General features: G+C 44.0%; 2 protein-coding genes across 2 annotated transcripts; one reads left to right on the top strand and one right to left on the bottom strand.

The window, feature by feature from the left end:
• Window positions 1-172: 172 nt before the first annotated feature.
• hook2 (hook microtubule-tethering protein 2) lies at window positions 173-17,832 on the bottom strand. The gene is made up of 22 exons (XM_076265507.1): window positions 17,695-17,832; window positions 16,694-16,776; window positions 16,025-16,097; window positions 15,829-15,879; window positions 15,355-15,487; window positions 14,944-15,011; window positions 14,502-14,564; window positions 14,174-14,254; window positions 12,786-12,949; window positions 12,533-12,673; window positions 11,819-12,020; window positions 11,258-11,368; window positions 10,943-11,030; window positions 10,651-10,702; window positions 10,103-10,240; window positions 8,784-8,871; window positions 8,026-8,060; window positions 3,216-3,298; window positions 3,014-3,117; window positions 2,791-2,898; window positions 2,449-2,520; window positions 173-2,280 (listed from the first exon to the last, which is right to left on the bottom strand). Exons 1-22 carry the CDS (start codon window positions 17,737-17,739, stop codon window positions 2,149-2,151), a joined length of 2,115 nt encoding a protein of 704 aa, XP_076121622.1. The 5' UTR covers window positions 17,740-17,832; the 3' UTR covers window positions 173-2,148.
• Window positions 17,068-21,402, top strand: kdm8 (lysine (K)-specific demethylase 8). Its single transcript, XM_076265508.1, has 7 exons — window positions 17,068-19,025; window positions 19,241-19,413; window positions 19,675-19,807; window positions 19,911-19,958; window positions 20,320-20,469; window positions 20,600-20,692; window positions 20,899-21,402. The coding sequence occupies exons 1-7, from the start codon at window positions 18,567-18,569 to the stop codon at window positions 21,061-21,063; spliced, it is 1,221 nt and encodes a 406-aa protein (XP_076121623.1). The 5' UTR covers window positions 17,068-18,566; the 3' UTR covers window positions 21,064-21,402.
• Window positions 21,403-26,899: the final 5,497 nt, after the last annotated feature.

Genomic DNA, 26,899 nt, shown 5'->3' with positions numbered 1-26,899 from the left:
CAGCCTAAAATTAGTTCAAACCTCTGGAACAGATGAAATGGACACTACTAGACTAGTGTTTTGGATTGATGTCCCGAGCATGTGGACCCTTTCATCTTAAATTATATTTTGTTTTAGGTTGATAAGTGGACTTTTATACATCATTTCACAGTAACTGAAGGAAGGCATTAGCTGGTACACAGAGTCCACGTTTTATTTGTAGTGCAAAACACAAAAAACAGGCCGACAGTGTCAACTACTTTTGCTAGACTCCTTCATTTGTTCTTACAGAATATGTAGTACTGAAAGACAAAAATAAAAATATACACAGGCACAAACCAAACAATGATACACAAACACCATAAATCCACACCTACATAATGTTCCAGAACAGAAATCAACATAACACATAAACAAGAGATGAGTGTACCAATGTATAGGACCTAAACACTGTTGAGAAAATCTACCACATGTGGAATAAAATAATAAAAAAACACAAAAACACAGTACAACAGCTGTATGCATAAAGTAGTATGGTGTCCAGTCTGACATTCACTGAAGACGTCAAGGTTGTCCTGACAAGAAACAGGCCAATGCTCTTGAGATGTAAAGGCCAAGAGGCCAACTGCCAAATCATTAAAGTGCCACTGATTTGATAAAGTAGTTAAAAAGAACTGAAGCAATTGTGGACGTTCAATCATTCTAAAGCTTTAGACTTTGGTAGATATTCTCAAAGGGGCACATCTAATAAAAAATTACTATATAGAAATAGAAGAAAAGTAAAATAATAAAGTCTGGAAAAGCCAGCATCTCAAATCTTGGCCCTTTCTGTCTATTGCTTGGTGAGCAGCAGATTATTCAGTTAGATAAAATAAACAGAATATCTTTGTTTTTCTTAAAGAGATTTTTCCATGTTACAACTTTGACACATGGCATGAATTTATATTGCTTTGTTCTTTATGAACCATCCATTGTATAGTCTGTGTAAGTCAGACAGTGATGTATACTGTTTTGGGAAAGTACTGAGATGTAGCAATACATATTTATTAACCAGGTTGCCTATTGATAGCCTATAGCCCTCTCTACAAGACTATATTAACTAAAGATTTAACAACAAACATTTGTTCACCAAAAGTGCAGAGTTTCAAAAGAGATTTGAAGACTCCGAGGTACATTCCTGGGAGGAAACTGTGCTCAAATGTCTTAAGAGGCACTCAAACGAGCCATTCTAAGTGGATTTTAAAAAGTGCTAATTTCTGCTATCCTGGTGCTAAAGCTAAAGGATTCCAGTCCCTAATGACAAACAAACCAAACAAATAACAAAAAGAAAAGGCTCATAAACCAAAAAACACAAATCAGCTATTTCTATGCAATTTACTAAAAGGTGACTACTCAAAGGAAAAGCCTAAATAAAAAAGAAACCACACAAGGAACAATAAGACTTAATTTAAGGAACAGAAACAACCTCTTTTACACCCAAAGTTCATTGGTTTGTCATGGACTAGTGTTCATATAAAGTGATTCATTGTGGACATTGAGAAAGTGTGCAAATGAGAGATGGGACCAACTGACTTACATTAGTGTCAAACTAAACCCTGTCACCAAGACCCTGAAGCCGAGTGCATCCGCCCCTGGACAAGTCTTCTACTCAGAGACACTGTGCTTATGATAAATATGTAATTAAAATGAGATCACGATTAAAAACTCCCTGATGGGAAATTAAAAAAAAAAAGAATAAAAGCATTTTCGGGCATCTTGCTCACACCAAAGAAAAGAAAAGATTCTTTCTTTGTCTGCTCCCTGGGCTAACCCTTCATAAAGATGCAGACCTGCCTCTCCATCAAATCCACTGTCAAAAACTTCAGTGGACACTGTAGTGTCTTATAATTGCAGCCCGAGGTTAAAAACACACACAAAAAAAAAAAAAAAAGAAATCACTACCAGCAGTTGCCAGCAGGGGGTAGCAGCAGTCTTTCAGAGCCTCAGAGAGGCCAAAGGGAGGAGCAGCCAGCCAGGGCTGGTCATCGATGCACTGGAGGACGAGTGGAGAGGAAACCTTGAGTCCACAGTCTCACCCATTCCACTCTTTCATCCTCCCTATTTATGTCCGCCCTTTTCACTTCTTCACAGTGAGGATTCTCGTAAGGTGGAGTCGGCGTGGGGTGGGCTTTATCTGGGCTGCAGGCGGTTGGCGAGCCCCCTCCGCGCCTGCGTGCTCTGCCTCTGCTGGGCCAGGAAGGACTGGGCCTGGCCTGGAGGTCCACTGCGCTCCCCGGCCACCTTCTGGTGGAGGGCCATACCCTACAGGAGAGCGAGCGAGCGAGAGAGAGAGAGAGAGAGAGCACAGCATTAGTTAATCAGCAAGCTCTTTATCAAGCAGTTACAGCAGATCAGGACCAGGTCACAAAGCAACGTCTTGGAAAGAGAAAAGGCAACAGAATGAGGAGAGGGGGACAGATGGGCACTCACCATGTTGTACCATGCGCTGATGATGAGTTTCTCCTCCTGATCATGTCTGGATTTGGATCGCTCATAATCATGCTGCAAACACACACAGGGGAAACAAATAAATAAATAAATTTAAAAAAAAAAACACAGCTCAGCTCGTCTCAGAGTAATGTTGACACTAAAACACCTCAAGAAAACCTCAATTTCCTAAACACCAGTGGTGGGATTGGAGAGTCATTTTGCAACAAATAACTGACGCCATGCTGCCCATGACAGGCGAATACAGTACAATCCAAGGTAGCAGTGATGAGAGGTAAGTAGCGGAGGAAGAATAAACAACTTTACACACAAAAGTTCACTCACCTCCAGGTGCTGGATCTTGCGATCCTTTTCAGTCAGCTGGTTCTTCAAGGCCTGTACCTCAGGAGGTACAGTGTAAGGCTTCTGCTTGGGATCCAGAGTCTTTATCACCTGCAGACACACACATAGTGAGGCAGGCAGGCAGGCAGACACACACACACACACACACACACACAGTTTGTGTAATGCTGGGAAGGTAAGGTGTGAGTAAGGGAGCTCCTCCTACCGTGCGGGCCTTCTCCACGTAGCGTTTGTACCGCTCCTCCATCATCTTCATGTCCTCCTCCTTCTTCTTCAGGATCTCCTGCAACTCATCGATCTTCTTCGCCACTGAGAGTGTGCGTGAGAGAGAGGGGAAGAGAAAGAGAGATTACTGCTATGCACACAAAACAATGCAAGGCAGTAGGTTGAGAGTCAGGGCAGCTTACTGTTGCTGTCCACACTAGGCTCCAGGTCATCGATGACCTCCCGCTTCTTCTGCAGATCAGAATGGGCTTCATGGAGTTTCTCCCTGGAAGCACATACACAACATTCACCCAGAGATCACGACGGATTGACAAATTGATGAAGTGCCACTTCAAACAGTTTCTGAACCAATTGTGCACATCCACAAACAGGGGTGTAGTGGTAAAAAAAAGGAGGTGGGTAAACTATAAATTCTGTAATCAGGCGGACCATGACATGGTTACCGGTAAGGCAGACCACGGTATAACGGTATGTATCCTGACCACATTGCTATAGGCTACCATTTGATGGTACCAAGGGTATCACTGGGTGTTCCCTCAGGCCACACAAGCACTATTTAATTCCTACATTAATCTAAGTTTATTGTTAACTCCAGAAGAAATAAATATGGTTAAAGTCTGTAAAGTTTATTAAATCACAATAAAGAGAACAAAAATGTCAGAAATCAGTGTATATATATTCAAGTCTGAAACGCTGAAGGAAAGATGTAAGATACAAACTAAAAAAAGTAGGGATGTTGTGTAAAATCTGTAAACAAAATCTGAATCTGGGGCTGTATTGACGAAGCATTTTATCTTACCGTTTGGAGTACTCCTTAATCACACTAATAGTTTATAAAACGGTGGCAAGTAGACACACTCCACAACCACAGACTTAAGAGCTCCTTTTGTTTCTTGGTAAGAAGGACATTAGAGTAACCTGTTTGTACCTGTTAGTTATCAAGAAATGCCACACACACACACACACACACACACACACACACACACACACACACCTCAACTAAAGTGTGATTCTTTGTGCAATTGACGGGTGTGTGTGAAGGACTGCATTGTAAGTGGGTCTGGCCAAAAACCTCAGTCAGAGGGAAGGGGTACAAAGAAATGGAAAAAAAATCAAGCAACACTAGTCTTAAAATGAATGTGTTGTCCCTATCTGGACATAGAGATGTATTAAGAAATTTCAACACATTCGTTATAAGAGTGTACATGCTTATGGTTCTTAGCAGATGCTTTTGTCAAAAGTGACTTACAATGACGCAGGGATTAAAGTGAAAAAAAATCGTTTGACTGAACTTTTTTCAGGCCATAAGTCATACGTTGTTCATATCTACCTATAGAGATAGCACCCCTTTTGCGGTCGCGACCTATTGGTTTTTAATGTACAAAAAGATGCAAACAGCAAAGTAAAGGGAGTATTCGCCTTATTCACACAGCGGCCATTGTTTAAACCAAAACGAGGCTACAGGGTACACTTACTATATAATTAATGCCACCTACAGGTGAATGCATAGAACATAACAATCCTATGGTTTGTGTACCCTGTAGCCTCGTTTTAGCCGCCAATGGCCGCCATGTGAATAAGGCGAATTGAGAGTGTAATTGATTGAGATTGAGTTTTCCTGATGAACAAAAATATATTTTAGTACCATCCCTGACCATTGCTGATTAGCCATTGCTGTTCTTTTCTACTGCAGCAATATTGTAGAAAGGCTTTAACACACTCTTATTTAATTACTTCAGGCCAAAAGTGTTTAAAGGGGAGATTTTTTTCTTGTTAATATGCAATTCAACACCAAGTAAAATCTATAAAATCAAGTTTGCAAGACTTCCCATTTCCTCATCAAAGTAACAAATCAGAACATTCTAGATATTGTTCATATTTCCATTTGTTGCCTCATCCGCATTTAATGAAAACATGGTAATTTTGAGTTTTACAGACAACTCAGTTTTCCAATGAGCAGCAATACTGTGTGTGCTCATGCAGGATGTCTGCGCATTTGTAACGACAATCTGGAGACGGCGCTTTTGTCTTCAGCAACAGATTGTATAAGGTTGACAAGAGGTTGCGATATGGTTAAGGACAGGTCGTGTTGCGCTATGAAAGAACATGCATAGCCTACTTTCTAAACGTAAAAACGGTCAGCCATAGATAAACGTAGCCTACATCTGTCGTGGTGGCTAGTTGCACCAGGTAGGGAAGATGTCCTGAAGTGCACGAACGTTAACCTTATGGCGGTCTTCTGATTGGTGGCGTGCTAAAACGTTTTCCTATTGCATCCATAAACAATTTTCTTGCAGCGAACCGCGCAAAAGCAAACTCCTGGCACTTTAATTTCTTTACACCATGGCTTGTTAGTTCTCCCCCGTTTTCATCAGCTGCCCATCTGCATTTATTTTTTAACTTTTGACACCTGCCTTCCTTTAGCAACAACGCATCCATGACAGCTAGTGGCCTTGCCAAATAGACGCACACAAATCATGACGCTAATATGCGAGGTTCTGGTAGGCCCACTGGTTATGGTTTTGTGCTATAAATTAATAATATTTTATAGCAAAGTTTTAAGTTGACTATTTTAATTGTATGGTTATTTTTTGTCAACATACACTCACAACCTATTGTCGTTAAAAGTGAGGCCTAAGCAAAATAGGCTACAAGGCTGTCTGTGCGTCACAAACACGACTGACCCCCTTACTCGACACGCTCAGTCAAAACCTTCCGTCGCAAATTGTGAAAAACATTGTTGTATGTCATAACAGACGGGATAATAAATTGCATAGGCTACGGTTTATATTGCGTCGCTTTACACATAATGTTAGTTGCATTGATTAAAAACTGTAACAATAATAGTAGCCTACATCGGGTGGCATAGCAGGCTATCTGTTCAAGTCATAGGTGACACCCAAAATGAATGACCTCCCCTGACAAGAGTTCGCGATAGTAAGTGTCTACATTGATGCACGGAAAGAACAAAGCCTCCGAATTCGCACATAGAGCTCACAATATCATATCCAAAAAAGTTAAACGGATTGGCCAACCTCATCAGCTGTCTCGATTGTGTCACTATAATCCAACTTTTAGACCGTTATAGTCCTCCATACGTGTTCTTTTTTTTAAGCAAACGCCCGAGACAAGTGTGTAGCTACAACATACAAAGCGAAACTCATGGCTGACGTAGGCCATATAGGACGTATCTTCTTGAGCGGTCACGGATTGAGACACAGAAAGTTCTCAAGAACACTATTAGGTCTTTAAACATTTACCTAATATTTGTAGTTGCCTTAAAAAAGGAAAAGCAAAGGTGACAGTCCCCCCCCCTCCTATTTTTTTTCTCATCGGATCTGCATCGATCTCAAATATGACATTTCTAAAATCAAATTGACGGAAATCCGTCCTATGACGGAGAACTTTAATCCTTGAATGACGTCAATAAACATTACACCAGAACATGAAGCAAAATCAAGAGACAGAATAATGGCAATAACCTTAAACATATACAAAACACAACACAGTGCCAAAACTGCTTGTAACTGGTTTGCTTACCATGGTATTACTGTGCTTGACTGGCCAGACAACTAGTCTGACCTGAACCTTATAGAGAATATATGGTTTATTGTCAAGAGGAAAATTAGAGACACCAGACCCAGCAATACAGATGACCTTAAGGCCACTATCAAAGCTACCTGGGCTTCCATAAGACCTCAGCAGTGCCACAGGCTGATTGCCTCCATACCACGCCACATTGATGCAGTAATTTGTGCAAAAGTAGCCCAACTAAGTGTATAAAATACCTATTTTAGATTAGTCAAATTAGTCAGATTAGTTAATTTCTTTCCAAAGGGCAACAATTCTGGATTATAACCTCTTTATTTTGAGATACTAATTTTTGGTTTTAATGAGCTGTAAGCCGTAAGCATCAAGATTAAAACAAAAAAATTGCTTTAAATATTTCACTTAATATCTAATGAATCTGGAATATATGAAAGGTTCACTTTTTTAAATAAATTAGGGAGAAAAAAAAAAAAAAAAGTACTTTTCCATGATATTCAAATTTTTTGAGACCCACCTGTATGGCAATAGCTAGAACTTACTTACTATACTTATACTTTAACACAGTAACTATACTATATAATTATACTTAAATATACAGTAACGCATACTATATAACTTTGAACTTTTTCTTTCCCAGGCCATAAGCTATAGCCCTTTAATCAATTACGGTACTCTAAATGAGTTGTAAGTCTAATGCCAATGTTTGAACTAACCTAAATTATGGTGCACTTGTGCTCTGTGAATTTTTAGTGTCATGTGGTTCTTTCATAATGTACTGAATGTGAAGGTGAATCGATATAGTATGTGGGGACTGCATTTCAGGGGTGTCTGGTGGACCTTAAGCAGCAGAAAATGTGTCTGGCATGCTGATGGTTGTACTTTGTGGATGTGCACAATTGGTTCAGAAACTGTTTGAAGTGGTACTCTCCACATTTTAATCTAGGTCAATTGTATGATATTGTATACTGGGGCCGCATTTGAGGGGTGTCTGGCAGGCCCTTTGCAGCAAATAATTTGTCTGGCATGGTGATTTTCGGGTTCGGTGGGATGTGATTTTTCATTTCAAGGTGGTTTCATGTGGTACCTCCTTCGTTTGATCTAGGCCATATCTGAGGGGCCCTTTTTTGGTGTCTGCCGGGCCCCTCGCAGCGGATATGTCTGGCAGGGGCCATTCAGTACTCTGTGTGACCTGCCTGTTCATATCAGATTGGTTTGAGATGGTACTTTTGAATGTTTGATCGAACACATTTTTTCAGCCCTCTTTGAGGCCCTCAGGGGCAGTGGGGCTCCGGCAGACATCCATATCTGCATATGAGAGGTCATTCCCTGGACGCCCCTGTGCTCAAATGTTGGTACTCTTTTTTCGTTTGATCAAAAGGCTCTGGACTGCCGGACTATTTAAAGAAAAGTTAACTCTTAACAAAGAAAAAAACAACAACTCACAAGTGCTCTTCCAGCTTCTTCTTGAGTAGCGAGGACTACACAAAGACAGAGAGTGAAAGAGAGTCAGTCTATTTCTGGAATGACATGGCAGTCTACTATGCAAGCAGTCACGTATAAAAACACACAAACACAATCAAAATCAAAAAGCCGAGCGTGTGAGGGCGGGCGGACCGTACTTACGATGGCCTGAGTTGGAGACACGGCCGGGGAGGGAGGAGAGAGAGGCGAGATAGACAGACAGACAGACAGACAGTCAGACAGACAGAGAGAAGGAGAGACAGGTAGACATAAAAGCAGACAGGAAGCAGTTAATTCAGATTCTCCACAGCAAACAGGTTACGGTTCCCACAAAGACACAATATCACATCAGAAAACACATTCCCAGGTAGGCAATTGGTGAGAATGAGAGATTTCTTGAATTTGTTAATTTGTAGTTAATTGGTTTCCAAACGACTGAAAAGACATCAGTGTCCACATTTGTTAATTGAACAAAGACCATCATTCACAAAGGGGAAACTGTCGGATCAACACAACGTTTTAGTTAATCTTCTGAGATGGTTGAATCAAGTGTGGTTGAAGTCAAAGTTGAAACAAATGGTCTTATCGTGATTTCAAACTGATTTGAATGAACAAAGCATTCAGGGGGGCAAAGGTCAGGTGTGTGTGTGTGTGTGTGTGTGTGTGTGTGTGTGTGTGTGTGTGTGTGTGTGTGTGTGTGTGTGTGTGTGTGTGTGTGTGTGTGTGTACACGACTCTCACATCTTCGGTCTTGCTGCCCTGCTCATGCAGCGCCTTCTGCAACTCCTCCACCTGACAGCGCAGCTCACTGATCTGCTGCTGGTTTAGCCTGGGGGACAAGAGGAAGGACATATACACACACACACACACACACACACACACACACACACACACACACACACACACACACACACACACACACACACACACACACACACACACGAAGATAAGAGTTCCATTAGACACATATCGCAACAGATGAGAGAGGAGTAAGGTGAGGATATAATCCATCCGACAGGCTTCAAAGCACTGAGAGGAGGTTCAAAAGGAGAGTCCCTCTCCCTCCTGACACACTGACACATGTCTGAGAGCTCCTCTGTGGGCTCCCTGCCGTGGTGCTGAGGAGACCCCTCGTCAAGCTGGGCTGGACTCAGACACGCCACAGTTCACTGAAGGGTCAGCACACGGCAGCAAGCAGCAGGTTAGTTATGCTGTCCTCAAGACTAATGAGGAGAGGAGCTCTTTGATTGATTATGGCTAAAGGTGTGACTGAAATATGGATTCATGAGAGTGAATATACATACATTCGGGGTTTTTTGCACACGAGTTGTCGTTTGACTTTATTTTGAGTAAGTAGCGTAAGCCATCCTTCAGCTGGGATGCCAGGGGAAATGGAGAGAAACGGAGAATTGAGCCTTCGTCTGCTGCTGCTTACTGGACTCCACTTGCCTCCCACACAAAGATGTTCATCAAACACGTGTCAACAGAGGCTCTCTGGCCACTCTTTCTCCCCCTCAACCAACCCCCACAGACACACAGCAATGATGATGCTGAACACAATCTGGGCCTGTCTATTTTTGTATGGCCGACACGTCACACTTGTGTGCTATGTGATGTACGACTCATGCACTCTAGTAAGCCCACCATTTCTCACCACTAGAGCTCCAGACTCACAGACCCCCACCCACCCACACACACACACACGGCAAGTCTTTGTGATTAATCGATAACCTGTTGAATTATTAGCCTACTATTCTTGGTAATCAATTAAGTGGTTGAGTATTTTTAAAAAATAAGCTTCTTAAACTTATTCAAACTGGTTTACTTACTGCTGTGACACTACACTGAATATCTTTGGAATTGTAGGATGTCATCTAGGGCTTTGGGAGACACTTATTGACATTTACCACCATTTTCTTCGGACCAAAGCACAAATCGCCAGATTAATCGATTGTAAAAAAAAAAAAATTGTTAGTTGTGCTCCTAGCTGTGATAGGAAGATAGAAACACAACTAAAATGTTTTGAAAAAAAAAACACACGCAGACAGACAGACACACACCTGTTCTGGGTCTCCAGTGTGTTGTTGGAGCGCTGTGACTCCTCCAGCTGCCCCTGCACCTCTGTGAGCCTCTGTCTGAAGCTCTCCTCCTGGACACACAGCATCTTGTTCTCATTCTGCAGCCGCACCACTGTCTCCCTGCATCCAAAAGAAAAGTGTTTACCCGAGGAAGAAGAAAAAACCCGGAAGAGAACAGAACCGAAGAAGTAGTTAAATTACGACAGAAAAAAAAAAAGAAAAAACATAGCACAACCAAGCAAGTTGTTGGACAAAATCCACCATCTTGATACCAACCATTTGACACATCACTAAGAACTTCCCACTCCCATCTGACCAACTGTGTTTCTGAGACACCCCTCCCATCACAGCTGGTCAGGGTGAGGGTAAAAATACACCACTACCCCCCTCATAGCTATTAACCAATGAGCTCTGATAGCCTCTGCAGATGGCTGGGAGGATGGTTTGCATTTATGAAGAGATTTTCACGCCTGCTGGAGGCTTAACAAAAAACCCCGGCCCAAAGCCAGCGAAGCATGCTGCGCACTCACTTAAATTCGGTGGGCATGATCTCGGCCGCCAAGTTTGCCACGGGGCTGCTGTCTGCAGGGAGGAGAGGAGATACAGACAGACACGGGACAGTCAGTACATCTGTCCCTCAACATGGGTGTGGTGGAAACACATTTAGACGTATATGTGAGGAATGTGAATCTAGCCAAAAATAAAACACGTGAATAAATAACTTAGTCCAGTTGTAGATGATATCCAATGACATGGTTAGTTAAAACAGCCTACTCCGACACGTCCTGCTCTTGCTGCTATTGTCTAGCATGACGCTCTTACCTGCTTGGCTAAGGCACTTCTGCTGCACCTGTGCACACCTGAGCTCGTCATTGGTCTCCCGCAGGGTGTCCCTCTCTGAGATCAGCCGCTAGGGTGAGGCCACAGGGAAGAGCAGAGTGAACACCCCACAATTTCATGACCATATTTGCAGCTCATCAGCAACAATTCTGATATAGTGGATCTAGATGATATAGCTAAAAGTGGTCCACAATCTAGAGAGGCATTTCCATTCATTTACGTTCAAACACCTGGGTGGGTCTTCTCAACACCTGTGAATGATGTTAATCGATGGCAAATGTGTAAAATGTTACATACCTCTTTCTCCTTGGACAGGGAGTCGTACTTGTCGTGGAGGTTATTGTACTCAAATTGCCATTTCTCTGCCTTCACAGCCTCTGCTGAATGCTTGGTGTGGAGCTCGTGGACCTGCCCAAAGAGCACATTCCTTAAAGGTTTAATTTCAAACTAAATCACAACATTTCTGAATATACATGGACTGGCCACTCGATCTGTTACTAAGTATAAGTATATATACTCTTTTGATCCCGTGAGGGAAATTTGGTCGATGCATTTATCCCAATCCGTTAATTAGTGAAACACACTCAGCACACAGTGAACACACAGTGAGGTGAAGCACACACTAATCCCGGCGCAGTGAGCTGCCTGCATCAACAGCGGCGCTCGGGGGATCAGTGAGGGGTTAGGTGCCTTGCTCAAGGGCACTTCAGCCGTGGCCTACTGGTCGGGGTTCGAACCGGCAACCCTCCGGTTGCAAGTCCGAAGCACTAACCAGTAGGCCACGGCTGCCCCATCCTACTACCACAGCCCTTCACCCATCCCTGGAGACATTACGGGTGCAGGTGTGCGCCTGCCCACCTGTCTCTTGTAGATGTCCAGCTGGCTGCGGATGGCATTGGCCCGGCGCAGCTCTTCCTCCAGCTCGCAGGTGCGCTGCATGTAGACGGTGTTGCGCTGCTCCAGCAGACGCACCTGCCGCCGCAGGTCACCCAGGTCCTCCAGCTTACGCTTGTACGTGTCCACCAGCGCCTCCAGACGGCTCACGCGGTCCGATGAGTGCCTGGAGGTCAACGGGGATGAAGACCATCACTAACTGGGTTTTTATTCAAACTCATTCACAATATTCCAAGCACATTCATGAAAATTCGGCTAAATAAATTGTGGGTCCGTGCGTGTTTCTATCTACTGTGTTATGCTAATGAAAAATGAACAATCTCCAAATCAGAGTTGTGAATAGCTGCGGGACCAAAAAGTGAGGTCATCCGGCAACGTTTACAGAAACATTATTATAAAATTGCTCCAAATGTGTATTTATGCAAATAAACTCCTTTCCATCAACCTGGGTTGTATTATATCTAATGCAACTTGAGAGTTAATACATCCTCTTTTAGCATTTTCTTCAAATGGTAAAAATGGGCATTCAAATGTTTGATGGAAACCCATTACTTCCCACTTAAATACAACTGAGCCATCAGCATCTCTGCAGCATATGACTACAGGTTTGAGGCAACATTAGGGCAATAATTATTACGTTACAGAGAGACATGGCTGTGTTGGGGGCGGGAGTCTCACCTGAGAATGTCCATCTCGTCTTTTAGCGTCTGGGCCTCCTGGGCGAGGCTGGTGAGGTCCTCGTTGCGGTGCTGCAGCTCCACGACCTCCCGTTCCAGGATGTCCGACCGCACGCGCATGTCGTCCCGGCTGTTCTCAAGCCTGTTAGAGAAGAAGGTCACGTTTCAAAATTCAAATGCTCTGTACTGGAAGGAGCTCTGTGGGTATGAGGGCTGAACACACTAACTGAGACACAGCTGAAAGCAGCCCTGACCTGTAGTTCTCCTCCTGCAGCTGCTCCATCTGGCTCTGGAGCAGAAGCAGCTTCTTGTTGGTGATGGTGTTGGAGGAGTCCTGGGGGTCACCGCGTCTCAGTCGCTCCCTCAGGGACTGGGCTTCGGCCTGCAAGGCTGACCGCTCCTCCTGGACCACGGCCAGCTGCGTCAGAGAGAGAGAGAGAGAGAGAGAGAGAGAGAGAGAGAGAGAGAGAGAGAGAGAGAGAGAGAGAGCGGGAGAGAGAGAGAGAGAGAGAGGGAGAGAGAGAGAGAGAGAGAGAGAGAGAGACAGAGACAGAGAGAGAATAATATTAAATTGTTAAAATGAAGACAGGAAGTGGCTATAAAGTATCAGATTAAGACAAGTCACATATTCCATCATACGAGCCTTGAGCCTTGATGCTTTGCTTGACATGCTCTGAGAAGGTTGGGATGCTTAGAGAAGGTTGAGAAGGATGACAAACTCAGATGAATAACACAAATGGAGTTAGGCGCGCGCATTAAACAGCAACACATAACAAGGAGCCGGTTACTCCGGGGTTGGTGCAATTACACAGAATCTTTCATCACAAGGTGACATGGTAATCATGCATTCAGGCAATGCGTCCCAGTCCCATCCTCTAAGACCCTGCAGCTATGGCTGGGCGTTCTAGCTGAGCTGATCAATGTGAACATACAAGCGTCCGACCAAGCGGTCGGCCGTCGGGGACTAGAAGGAATGGATTAGGATGCTTTGGGTGTTCTGGGTGAACAAGCACATTCATTGGTATTTAAACTGACCTCCCCTAGACGATGTTACAAATATGAATTATAGTTCAGTGCGGGCTAGAATCTCACCAGATGCGATGTGCAGATGAGAATGGCTTAGTGGGGTGCAATATGAGTACAGTCAGTCAGGCTGAGCAGCAGGCAGTTTTAATTGCTTTTATAAGGCCACAGTCACATACTTACCTGAACAATTCCCAACTCCCATTGTGAATGCACCAAAACCCTACGCTGAGCTTCATGTAGAGGGGACAAACAACCTTCTTTAGGATCACACCAGTAGTACAAGTGGACAGAAGACAGGACACACAAACATTACATCATCATCCAGACTGCTCTTCCTGTTCAGTGAGGTGCCCGTTTGGGTGGGTCTCTGCGCAAAAGCAGCATCCAGTCAGACCAGTTACGGTGCAACCACAGCCAAGCTGAGCAGCAGCAGGATTCCAGCCCACAGCCACAGGTGGTGCACAAACACACACACACAAACACACACACACTGAGCATGCTCCAGCTCCCATGCCACATTGACACTACAAACAACAACACTCTACAAGCCCTGCAGCTCCCCCCCCCCCCCCCCCTCCCCCTCCCCAAATCCCCAACCCAGACTCTAGCCGCTCACCTGGCGCTCGAGGTCTCGACAGCGCCTGGACACGTTTTCCTGCTCGTCCACCTCCTCGCTAAGGAAATAATACTTCCTAGACTGAGGAAGAAAAAGAAAAAAAAAATATTGAAATGTGAGTTGTTTAAAAAAGGTGAAAGACAAAGAGCAAGAGTGAGACACACACATGGAGGGCAGAATGGAGGGGGAAAGGAATGGGAGAAGAGGAAACGGCATGGAAGAAGAAAAAAAGCATTAAGTGTGTGGGGGGAGCTTTTTGGGATGAATAGGAAACATGATATGAGGCAAAGAAGCACAATAAGACAGGAGGAGGTGGGGTGGTCTTTACCTGGTAGTCAAAGTCACCGAAGGTTTCCGGACTTCCTGGTTCCACCGGCTCTTTGGTGAGGAGCTGAGTAAAGTGCACACACATCCGAAGATCAGGGGGAAATTAACTCAAACTTAACAGACAGATCCCGGGAAACAGATCACATGCTGCATCCCAGTCTTTTTATAGCTGGCAAGAGGACAATGAGTGACTTATTCAAGCAGCCTGCAGTCATTTAAGTGAGCTCCTTTTATTATGACTGGCAGCTTTAGTGATCAAGACATTAATCCAATTCCTCTAAAGGACAAGTTAAAGAGAAAATAATACCCTCCAGATTAAACAGTCAGCCGTAAAGTGTTACCATGGCTACTCATTTTTCTGGTCTTTCAAACTTAAAAAATGCTTTGGCAAAGGAATAGTTTGGGTAAAACATTAAGACATATAAAGTGTATAAAGATCTTACCTCCTGAATGGCCGTCATGACAACATGCTGGACGGACTCTTCTAGCGTCATAATTTGCTGTATGTGTTCTATGGAACGTGAGGAGTGAAGTAGTGTGTGAAAGAAAGAATGATATAAAAAACATATAAAACCTTTTAGTATGGGACAACATCTAAAAGAACCATACTAGTATACTGGTATATTATGTTCATGTTTCATGTCACCCAACCTTTTTTTCCCAGAAGTGGTTAAATTGATACTTGCCAAGAAGTTGGCCGGCCTTCTCGCCCAAGTCTTTCCAATTCATTAAGCACCATCTCATGTGATTCTCATTCTTTTCTATTAATCCATGTCCATTCTCAACCACAAGATCATGAGATGGTCATGTGATCACTCATGTGATCTCAATGTAAAATGTTTCTCCCTTCTCACCTTGCTTTTTCTCGCAGCTCACAGCACATCCCAGCACAAGCTGCACCAGTCGACCCATCTCAGTGCCGTCTCCCATCTCTCCGATCAGGTTCACGTCGGGCAGGTGCTCATCGGTGACTTGTTGGCCAAGAACCTGAAAGAGTGGATGGAGAGAAAAATTGAGATAAAGATGGACACTCGCACATGGGAATCGGAGTAATATCAACATCACCAGTAGGCGCGGCTGAAGTGCCCCTGAGCAAGGCACCTAACCCCTCACTGCTCCCCGAGCGCCGCTGTTGATGCAGGCAGCTCACTGCGCCGGGATTAGTGTGTGCTTTACCTCACTGTGTGTACACTGTGTGCTGTGTGTGTTTCACTAATTCACGGATTGGGATAAATGCAGAGACCAAATTTCCCTCACGGGATCAAAAGAGTATATATACTATACTATCAACATCCAACTATCAACATCAAAAACAAAATCCCACTTACATCATGGTAATACTCTAGCATGCTCTGTAGAATCTTCTTCAGGTTGCTGACCTGTGGAACACACAGAAACCATAGTGAGATGCTCAGGTGGGTTCCTTTTTTAGAAAAATAAATGTCCTTATATCTGTAGGCATATCTATAAGCAAGCTAATAAAACATGTTCAAACTGAGAAGATTACACTAAATATTACCATACCTTCAAGCGCCAGTTGGCCCCACTCTCCTCTTTGATCCTGCCCAGCCATGTCTCGTTGAACCAGGAGGGGTCTCTGACAATTTCACAAATCAAAAAAAAACTTCACCTGAACTTTTCAAAAGTTACACTCAATTCATAGTGTCAAAGCAAGCTTGAATCAGGTGTCATTGTGTTCCATATTTTCTTTTTGTGGAACAGAACTGAGAGGCCCAGAGGCTCTCCAGCTTTAAGATAACAAAAAAAAATGCACTGATACAAAACCAGTGACAGTGCTTGTTAACAGCTGTGTGTGTGCATAAATCAGCCACATTAATGGAAGCACACCACCCCTCTGAGCACGTCTATTTCATGATTCCTTGCTGAAATTCCCACCCACACATGAACAGTCCACAAACCTGGCTTCACAATCTCACAGTCACACGTAAAGTAAACCAGAATATATTACATTACACATCAACAAATCACACCAATGGCACCAGAATCTAAACTAGGGGTGTGGACACTCTTTACATGGCATGTGTAATATTTAATGTCAATGAAACAAATGTGAGTTTGTAAAGTCTAAGGCTACAAAGCTGCCCAAAACCACCAGGAAGGAGGAAGAGAACCTGGCAAGCTCATTAACATGAGTCAAAATGACATGACACCTGTAAACTGGTTTACACGTACATCTTGTGTAGGACGTGGGCAATGGCCACTCCACTGGTGAGGTCATGTTTGCTGGTGCAGGAGGGCACCTGATACGTCTGCAACTGCAAGGGAAAGTAACATGTTACCAGACAGATTTACTAGGAACTTATCAGAGCACAATCGGATCTGGATAAGGTTCTCCCTCGTACCCTATACCCATGTTACACATTGTATTGTTTTATGTACTTAAGTACAAGCATGGCATTATGTTGGGGGAAAGCACACTGCTATTAGCGCGAGACCTCCACGAAAAGCTAACTTTGACTTTGGCTCCTAATATAGTGAAGGAGTTGGCTCTCATGCATCGATTCGTTGGCCTGTTATGTTAGGCAAACAAACGCAGAGATCAGAGAGCATGCTAGCTGCCTGCTACCTGTTGGCCAACGATACTAAGCAGCTAAGTTAATGTTAAACAATTTTGACAAGGGTGCTGTAGAATCTGTTAACGTTAAAGTTTCTAAGGTGAAATGTTATCTTACAATTATTCAACAGATACTCGACTTCTAACCGTCCACGAGTTATCTAAATATAGACACTGGAATACAAAAAAATTGCTTTTAAGGGCTTTGATCTGTTACATAAGATGTTTAGCAGGAAACTTTAAACAGGTCCACGCAGGCACTGAGATAACACAGTCGGTGACGAAGTCCCTATGTCCCTCTGTGGCTAGCCAAGTTGGTCAGCCGAAAAGTTGGCTACAGCTAACAACATTGTTTAGCTAGCTATTTAACATTGTTGTGTCTAATATAGACGACCTTCAGCACGAACACAGTGCAACAAAAATCAATAAACACTTGTTTAATGTTGCATGGCTTGATAACTGTTGGTTAACGTTACGAACAACTGAATGCAAGATGCTAACAGCTAGTCTCGTACGCATTCTTATACAAGAAGGCACCTGCTGCTGCTGGATGTGGTGAGCTTTGGCTCGGTTTATTAGTTAACGTTAAGCAACACAGTGAAAAAATATAAAAGCTTACCCAGTTCAGTAACGAATCGCATAGCTCTCCTTTGTCCAGACTCATTCTGGGTCGTCCAGAGACGATCGCTTGTTATAAAGCTAGAGCTGGATTTACGGCGTTCAGGGAGCAAACGAGTTTGTTTTTGTTGCTTGCTAGCTAATGTTACCTCCACGCAAGCAAGCCCACCCTGGCCCTCTGCTTAGTAGCTACCATTCGGTATCGCTCAAATTCCCTGATAAATCCTAGTAGGCTTCCGTACAATGTTTGTTGTCACGGTAACGGAACTACTTGCGACGGAAGTGACGGCACACGTTTTACATCAAGGCACAGACTACGAAGTTTAGAGGTAGATTCTAGTTCAATAAAATGTGAAACTCTGAATTCAGCCGGACCCTGCCGTCTGAGAAAAGGTCATATCTGTTGTTTTAATCTTTGTCGTGCACACTGATGTTTTGGATTGATCTTGGCCCCAAATCGATGACATTTAGGTCCCACGCACCTTCCCAGCCTGACGTTAGCCAGAGTGCTGCTTTAATGTTAACATTAGATAGTTTTTGCAACAGATCATTGTGAGTATAAATTTGCACATATTCTTCTTAGTTTTTGAACAGCCACCTAACCATTATGGAAATTATTAGTTTACTATGTTCATTATGTAATGTTAATGTCATAACAGCTTGTTAAGTCTTCTGACAGTTTGCATGGGAGGTGGTTGTGAGAATTTGAAAAAACGTTAGCAGCTACCAGGCAAGTGGTTTTGTTGCTTAAGAGTTGTTAAGTGATTTGTCTCGTTAGCATGTTTCTGTACTAATACACAACGACGATAATTCAGTGGCATAAACTCTGCTTCCGTTCCGCCTTTCCTTTTGATACCAAGTGTATGAACTCCTATGGCTCAGCTGTGGCCAGACATACAGACTGTTTTACCTGTCAGCGAAACAGAGTTTAATCTAAACTTTAGTGAGAAAATTGAGTTAAGTCTTGTGGACATTTTGAAGCAAGCCAAGCACCAGTTGTACAACAAAAAGGCAACACAGTCTTGGATTGACAAGGCTCAGATCGTTCTTGACTTCTCTTGGGAGAAGCTGAACACTGGCACCTGGCGTGATGTGGACAAGGAATGGAGGCGTGTCTATTCTTATGGCTGCCTCTTCAAAGTGACTGCTCTGTGTTGTGGAGAACTCAGTCAGTGGAAGATCCATGAGGCAATTAAAACGTGTGACATGGGACTACTCATGGGAGCCTCCATCCTGGATGATGTACTCCAAAAGCTTGTGAGGGTGCTGCAGAACAAAGCAAAAGCCTGGCAGAGCAGACGTGCAGAGCAAAGTGAAGAGCCAGATAAAAAGGTTTATGCACTGTTCCTTGTATGGGTTATAGAATGCGTTGTTCTGTAGATTGTGTTGTTGGGTATGTGTATGTGAGAAATGATTTGTGAATCTTTATCGCTGATGCCCTTGGTGGCATACAATGACACCGGTAAACACATTCTCCAGTCTCCAGTCTTGAAGAATGCAATATATTGAGTTAAAAAAGTTAATCATTTACTCTCTTCCCCATTCAGAAAATCAGGAAAGAATGTGACTCTACACCTGTGATCAAGCCAGCCAAAGCAGTGCCCAGGATTCACTGTCCATCCTTGGAGCATTTTAGGACAGAATTCCTTGATACCCAGAGGCCTGTAATATTGGAGGGTATTATTGATCACTGGCCTGCCTTTAAGGAGCACCCATGGAGGTATTGACCACAACCAGGGCCCTTGGAATTGTCCTGACTTAGATAACCGCATTTCAGCCCACTTGACTATACCTACCTGTTCTGTTAATGTTTAGTCTGCATGTACGCTGTGCAGTCGTATACCACTATTGTATCATGTTTACGTATGCATAGTGGTCAATGCTGGACTCACACATACAGATATTTTCCATTCTGTTTGGTCAGGTTTGTGCAGAGTCACTTTTAATACTTGACCTGCTTTTGTACTATCTGTTGTTAAAGCATAGACTATCTACGAACCGTGGCGGGGTGTCGAACAGTACCAGTGGAAGTAGGCTCCAGGTACACTGATGAGGCCTGGTCGCAGACTCTAATAACTGTCAGTGAATTCATAAACCGCTACATTGTTGGAGAGGTAGGCTCCTCAGTTTGTGAGTATTCTAACTTGCTTTCAGCAATTAAGAGTTTTATGAATACACTAAGTTACAATGATTCGTTTCTTTTGCTTTTGTTCACAGGGAAGTACTGGTAAAGGTTACCTTGCACAGCATCAGCTCTTTGATCAGGTTAGGACTTGCCTGATAACATTTCCTTTATTGTGAACCAATATGTGCTTTGGAATATAAAACTAGATTACTTTGTCATATTAAGTTCATTATAATTTGCGGGTTTGAATTGTGTATTGCAAAGTAAAGAGTACATTTATAGACAATTCATATAGAACAGTCTTCTCATATTTGTGAGGTGAGCTACACTGATTCAACGAATGTATTAGGAATATTTCTCCATGTGTGTAAAATGTTTTGTCATTATCTCAAGGACTTTGGTAATCAGGGGAAGTACAAATCACAGAGAACATATTGACCTATATCCTCATCTTGCAAAACATATCTGATTACCATATGATATAACTGTGTTGGATTTCAGATCCCTGAGCTGAAAGAAGACATTTGTATCCCTGACTACTGTTGTCTTGGTGAGGGAGAGGAAGATGATATCAGCATAAATGCTTGGTTTGGACCCAGAGGAACCGTCTCCCCACTCCACCAGGACCCCCAGCAGAACTTCCTGGCCCAGGTGTCTGTAGCTCAGAGGAGCTCTACTAGATCTTTGGAAGATGTGTGTGTGTGTTTAAGTTTGTGTGCGCAGGTGTTCTCATAGTTATTTGTAGTTCTCATAGTTCTCATAGTCTTGTCCTCTTTCCCAGGTGGTGGGCAGGAAGTACATTCGTCTGTACTCTCCACAGGAGACAGTGAAACTCTATCCCCATCAGTCCCAGCTCCTCAATAACACCAGCCAGGTCTGTTAGCTCGTGTCCAACTGCAGCTGCCACCCCTACCTGCATTATTGTCAGATGCATTCATTTCTTTGCATTTTGCTGTGCATAGAGTTCTACAGTATAAGCTGATAATATGTAAGATGAAATAAATCAATAAATATAGTGAGATAACATCAAAGCATCAGTGATAGTGGATATCTAGTGAACCACGACTGTGTGCATTGCAGGTGGATGTGGAGAGCCCAGACATTGCCCGTTTTCCTGATTTCCTGAAAGCGTCCTATGAGGAGTGTGTCCTTCAGCCTGGTGAGGTCCTGTTCATCCCAGTCAAGCACTGGCACTATGTACGCTCGTTGGAACTGAGCTTTTCTGTCAGCTTCTGGTGGTCATGACACAAGACATTGCCCCAAGACACGAGGCTCCAACACTGATATAATGCCCGTTGTTTTTCAAAACCATGATTTGAAAGAAATATTTATAATAAACAAAAACAAAGTAAAATATAGACATTTACATCAAGTCAGGAAGTAATAAAGTGCTTATGCTATTCACACATGCTGAGAATGCTGGACTGTCCAACTACCCACAGATTTCGAGTGGAGGTAACTTGGTTAACCACTAGGTGGTGCAGTGGCTCTTGTATGTGACAGATGGAGAGGGCTAAGATTTGACTTTTTACCAAAACTGAAATAAAAGTAATGAACTGAAATAAAGTTATAAGATCCTATAAACATTAATCAAATTTATTTATGCTACAAGTGTCATCATGTAGGTTGTCGGGTTGCATACATCAAACTCTTTCCAACAAAAAATGTATTGAACTGTTAAACTGTAAATCAGCTTCAAAGTAATATAAACCTAGCTGAAGATAATGAGTTCTGTTCAAACACAGGATCTGTGAGTTCAAACAGTGCGTTGTAATGTCAGCATGCATTATCAAAAGCCTGTGACGGAAGCCAGTGAAAACACTGACGCTCTGAGAAAAATCTATGGGGAAAATGTCAAAAGGATTATTTCACGGGCGCTAACTGAAAGCAAGGCAGAACACAATACGTGATTGCACTTGATGAGATGCAGCTAAATCAGGGCAATCACTTTTGCTTACGCACATAACACTTAATTCTGTTTACCATGCGCCCTTTTTTTTACACCCAGAATGACATCGGAGCCAGCTGTGCAAAAGTCATAATATTTGGTTCCTTTCTGTTTCCTTTTTCATAATTTGCATTTGAAAATGTGTGAAAAAAATTGCAGTGACAAAACACTGTCAGCTACAGCTTGTGAGCGGGTGATCATTGATTCTGGGTTATTTTTTTGCTTGGGTAAACGTTGAGGGGAGGGGGGTATAAATAGCGTGTTTGACACTCCTCTGTCTGTGTGTCAGCGGAGAAAATAGAAAGCTCAAAGTCACTGCCCAGTGTGAAAAATCTCTCTGGCTCTCCACATGCCTCTCAACACGTAGTCCTCCCTCCCTCGCTCTTTCTCTTCCTCTTCCACCCCCTCATCTGCTCTCACAATTAGCCCACTTCCTGTTTATACGGCCTAGCCCCACTGGCCCGATTCCACCTACCTGTTCCCCAGCACACCTGTGTGCACGTTGCCTGCATCACTTCCTGTCTCTCCCTTCCGGACCTGTCAATCAACCTGTGTGTTTTCAAAGGGGAAGTCAACCATGACCATATTTGTCAGTTAATATTGACCTGTACATATGTGGGTTGCAATAAAGGCTCGTCTCAGATACATATTTGATCCTTGTCCTTGAGATAAGAGGTTTCTCTCCCTAGTTATCTAGTAACACCTGTTGTGTTTCTGTGGGTGTCAAAAAGGAAATGACATCATATTTCACACAATATAGAAAAGCATGTGTCAATTCTTTTTAACTATCCATTATATCAAATCTCATTTTGGTATCTCGTCTAAAAGGGAGTGGAGCTTCTCTGGCATGATTGTCTTTATCAATTCATCCAGCACATCCCAATGGAATTTCTGTGAGCTCTCAAATCTCCACCGCCTTTAACCGCGACAGCACTGTGTCTAAAATTGACATTGGCCTTTGAGTGACCCTATAGCATTAAGCTGTTATTCACTTTTCTCTTCTTTGGTAGCTGAGACCTTATCAGCTTATCTTTGTCATTTAAACATCTCCTCTGTGACTTCCCCCTTATTTTCCTCTCCTGCCCTGGGCAGTTCTTTCTGTCTGTCCAGCCCCTGTATTTCAACATACTCTGTGTCGTCTGGACATCTTCTTTGCAGGGAATTGTTCAAGCACAAAGGTTTATCATGAATTACTGAAAAGAATTGGGTCATCTACTTCCCATACCTTGCCCGTCGGTCAGACAGAAATATTTCAGTCTGAAACTCTTCTCAATTCAAAGTTTCCACTCTGTAACTCCAGGCGGAAACTGGGTTGAGCTGTACACTGGCAGTACCTAGTCTAGCCAGGACCCACAGCCCTTTGGCCTGAATACTAGTATGGGGCTAAGGGACGGAACACGTTGTTCAGAAGCCCGGATCACATCCAGGAGGCCGAGAGGAAGTGGGCTTGAAGGATCGGGCGCTCGTCTCACCGTACGGGTGACTCACCCGTTAAGGGTCCGCTGACTAAGATGGCAATGAGGGGAGGTGTGGCAGGGGGGTTTTGGCAGGCTGTGTGGGTGTGTGTGTGTGGGGAGGGGGGTCACTATTTTTGGCACGGCACCCTCCTTGCTTCCCTCAATTCCTCTTTTCACTCGTTCTGTCTTCCTTACTCTCCAGATGTGTACTTCCTCCTTGTCTTTTTTCGAGGGCCTCTCTGACGCAGTTAGCCTCTCTGAGGAATAGCAGGGGAAGAAGGGAGGGGTGAGGAAATAAATGTGTCATTTTTTTGCCAGCATAGAAATAAAGAGCTGAGATTGGGTATGTAGTACTCACTTACCCGGCTCTGAAAAACATCTGTTCATAACCTCTCCAAGATCTCCATTATAAAGGGTCCCTATCATGACCTTAAAAGCATCATTAAAAGTTTATTGTAGAAGTTTTTCCCCACGGTAACTTCGGGAGTTACTAGATAAGGTGATTGCATACGCAGTAAAAAATAATTACGTTGTACCAGAAAAGAGCATTATTTCAGCTGTACAGTATGTCCACACATGTGGAATTGAACCTTTAACCCTCGCCGCGCTGTGTTCAGTTGAAGTGAGTTATGTTGACGGGCGATGTGTCACGTAGTGTGTCAAACACTACTGGAGCCGCTTCAGTCAGAGTGAGCTTAAGAGGCCGGCACTTGATCCCCAGGCTTGACAGCTCCAGCCCTCTCCTCACCTCATGAATGAAGCCTGCGGTTGTATGACAGAGAGTGTGAGGGAGAGAGATTGGGAGGGGGGGGGGGGGGGGTTAACAGAATCGTGTCCTGGGCCTTTAAAAGTTGGAATGCGTATCGGAATGTGCGGCTGTGCCCAGGCGTTGAGCTCCGGAATGTGCTAGAACGTTGGCAGCGCTCCCTGTTCCCCCCGCAGCTATGTCCCAGGTGTGTGGAACCGCGGGAGAGCCAGAACAACTGCGAGGGGGAAAAAAGTACACAAAGATGGGAAAAAACAGGGAATAAAGTGGGAGGAAGGGGTGGTGGTGGTGAGTATTTGCGAGCAACTCAGCGATGTAGTATGGAGGGAGGGGAAAAAACAGCAGCACCAAACCAAACATTGAGCCTCTAGACATGAGGTCATTCCCAGGTGCGCTGGAACACAAGGTAAACAAGACTTGAAACAAAGGAGAGGAGTAACCATGGTCAGATTTACGACTACCCCGCCTCTCCCAACTTCTCCTCCTCCACCTCCTCCCTCTTTGCCTGGGTACAGGGTTTATGCTCCTGCCCGCCTGGGGCAGGTACGCCATGTGTGCTACATAACTTGGCATCGGACTGGACCGGGGTGTGTGTGGTGTGTGGGAGACATTTTTGCGAGAACCGAACCCACACCACAAGCACGCACACAGAAACCTCATCAAGGCCCCAGAGCTGTTGTTTGTTTCACTTTTTTGAAAAGGGGAAACTCAGTTGGTATATGTAGCCATCTAGCAGACATGAAAAGACCCCAACTGTCACTGATTTATATCTGAGTGACTCACAGGGTTAATAGACAAACAAAGTATAGACTTGACAGAAAGCAATAGGGGGCCCTGCCACCTCTATCCTGCCACCTCCATCATGGCTGTTTATTACCTGCTGCTGTGGACAGGGTCAACCATCTGATCCCTCAACTCCCGCCTTAAGCTCTGTTCTCCCTGTGTCACAGCTGGTTTCAGGTTACGCCTACCTGTACATGGAGTATAACCAGATACACACGCTCACACATTCACACACACACACACACACACACAAACACTGTAATATCACAAGTCTGGTGCTAGATGACTCGCCAAGGCCTCTTTGACCTGCCCACTGGGAAAGTCCCAAGATGGAATGCCTGCAATTAAAGCCGACCAGACCTCCACACCTCGCTCTGTCCAAATGCCTGCTCCCTCTTCCCCAGAGAGCATCTGATGGCTGCTCTCTCTCTCTCCCTCTCTTTTCTCTCTCCCCCTCTCCAACTCTCTCTCTCTCTCTCTCTGGAATGTGACACTGCTATTGTCAAACCTATCCTTGAAACTGTCACATGCAAATTAGCCTTGAAAAAGAAGAGTTCACAGTCTGTACATGATATAAACACATGACACTGCTATGAGGCTTTGGATCTAGCTGAACCGTTAAGTGCACATCGCTAAAAAATGTGACACCACTGAAGTGCCTTGAGTATGGGCTGAATCATAGTGAAAACCGTTCATACAGTTACAAAAAAATCCCTCCTGACAAAGACTCTACTGATAAAATCTTTTCCGTAGCCTAGGAAGCACAGAGATAAACCGTCTGTTGCTGCTGCTGCTGTTGCTGTGTGGATCTGGAGAGGAAAAAGCTCTCCTATTCTTGCTTTTACCAGTGGGTAGAAAATTAAGTAGATCCATGTGGAAAGTAACCTACTGCCCCCCCCCCCCTCCCCAAAACACACACACATACACACATACACACATACACACGGTCACACACAACCCAACCAAACATCAGCCTATTTCCCCACACTGGACCTGCTAGGAGCAAGTGCCCTCTCTCTGTTAAACAGCTCCTCCTTTGGCCCAAAAGGGACACAGATACGTCAGGGCCGACATGTTGTATGTCCATTAATGGGACGATGAGTTCACCCTCTCCTTTACGGAAAAGCCATCGAACATCAGGTGAGCTCACCGATCCCTCGAGACCCAGATGAGATCACACAGCTCTATCTGTACGCATGACTCCATGTCAGCACTCCACTATGTCATCGCTAACTTTAAAGCCGAATGCCGATCTCCTCTTGTGTCTCGCGTGTGAAAGTGAATGTGTCGGATTGGTAGTCCAGACATCTGGAGAGATCAACGAGAGAGAGAGAGAGAGAGAAAGAGAGAGACTGTGCCCACGTTAGTGGAGAATATCAATACAACACAGTAAACCTGTTTCTCAGGATGTGCGGTTTTTCGGCGTGGATGCAAAAAAAGCTTTACCACATTAAAATATGTACGGGCAAGTGAACTGTGAGACGCCAGGCTGGCGAAAAAGGTCTCTCTCTCTCTCTCGTTTCGAGAACCCAGTTGAGACAGATAGCCACCGAAGTGGTGTGTGTTCCAGACAGGGTTGCTATGGCTGGAAAATGTCTGTCGCAACAGCCAGCCATGTGGGTTGGTCTGCCTGTCTGGACTGATCTCCTCCACAGCTGCTGAAGCATAAAACACGCAGGGTCAGGAAAGATAAGGGGTAATTCATTAGCAAGTGAGAGAGGAACAGACATTCATATCTACAACGTTTGTTGAGGCCAATGACTTCAAAAGCTATTGGTTGGAATGCGTGTGAATGCACTATACATGTGTGAGTATTTAAAAATATATCCTGTCTTGATTCTCAATATCTATGCATCAAATCAGTGATCCACACATACACACACACACACACACACACCTACACACAAACCTAATCCAGATAAACTCAGGTCTGTGTCCCCTCTTGCTGACAGCTACATCTACACTAATTGAGGCCCTTTCCTCAACAGCCTGTAATGATATGGCATTTCTCTTAGGGCTGCGGTGTCAACAAGTGTCAGGGTGGAGGTGCCTGAGGCCCTCTCCGCCATGACACCTCTGCTGACTAGGGGAATCTGCCCCTCACTTTTCCCCTCTCTCACACAGGGC

Source organism: Alosa pseudoharengus, unplaced genomic scaffold, assembly GCF_046254945.1.
Source record: "Alosa pseudoharengus isolate Yale_2024_CS ecotype anadromous, Long Island Sound unplaced genomic scaffold, YU_APseudo_1.1 YU_APseudo_1.1_scf_4, whole genome shotgun sequence".
Classification (NCBI taxonomy): Eukaryota; Metazoa; Chordata; class Actinopteri; order Clupeiformes; family Clupeidae; genus Alosa; species Alosa pseudoharengus.
Note: the sequence above shows the minus strand (reverse complement) of the source record. Positions and strands in the feature narration are given on the sequence as shown.

What these genes read in the sequence shown, in the direction of transcription:
- kdm8 (XM_076265508.1), top strand. Translation starts at nt 18,567, where the DNA reads ATGGCTCAGCTGTGGCCAGACATACAGACTGTTTTACCTGTCAGCGAA. An exon ending in AGCATCAGCTCTTTGATCAG is followed by an intron (nt 19,959 to 20,319) that starts GTTAGGACTTGC and finishes GTTGGATTTCAG; the next exon opens with ATCCCTGAGCTGAAAGAAGA. An exon ending in TCCTCAATAACACCAGCCAG is followed by an intron (nt 20,693 to 20,898) that starts GTCTGTTAGCTC and finishes TGTGCATTGCAG; the next exon opens with GTGGATGTGGAGAGCCCAGA.
- hook2 (XM_076265507.1), bottom strand. Translation starts at nt 17,739, where the DNA reads ATGAGTCTGGACAAAGGAGAGCTATGCGATTCGTTACTGAACTGG. An exon ending in ACACTGGAGACCCAGAACAG is followed by an intron (nt 8,872 to 10,102) that starts GTGTGTGTCTGT and finishes CTTGTCCCCCAG; the next exon opens with GCTAAACCAGCAGCAGATCA. An exon ending in ACGTGGAGAAGGCCCGCACG is followed by an intron (nt 2,899 to 3,013) that starts GTAGGAGGAGCT and finishes GTGTGTCTGCAG; the next exon opens with GTGATAAAGACTCTGGATCC.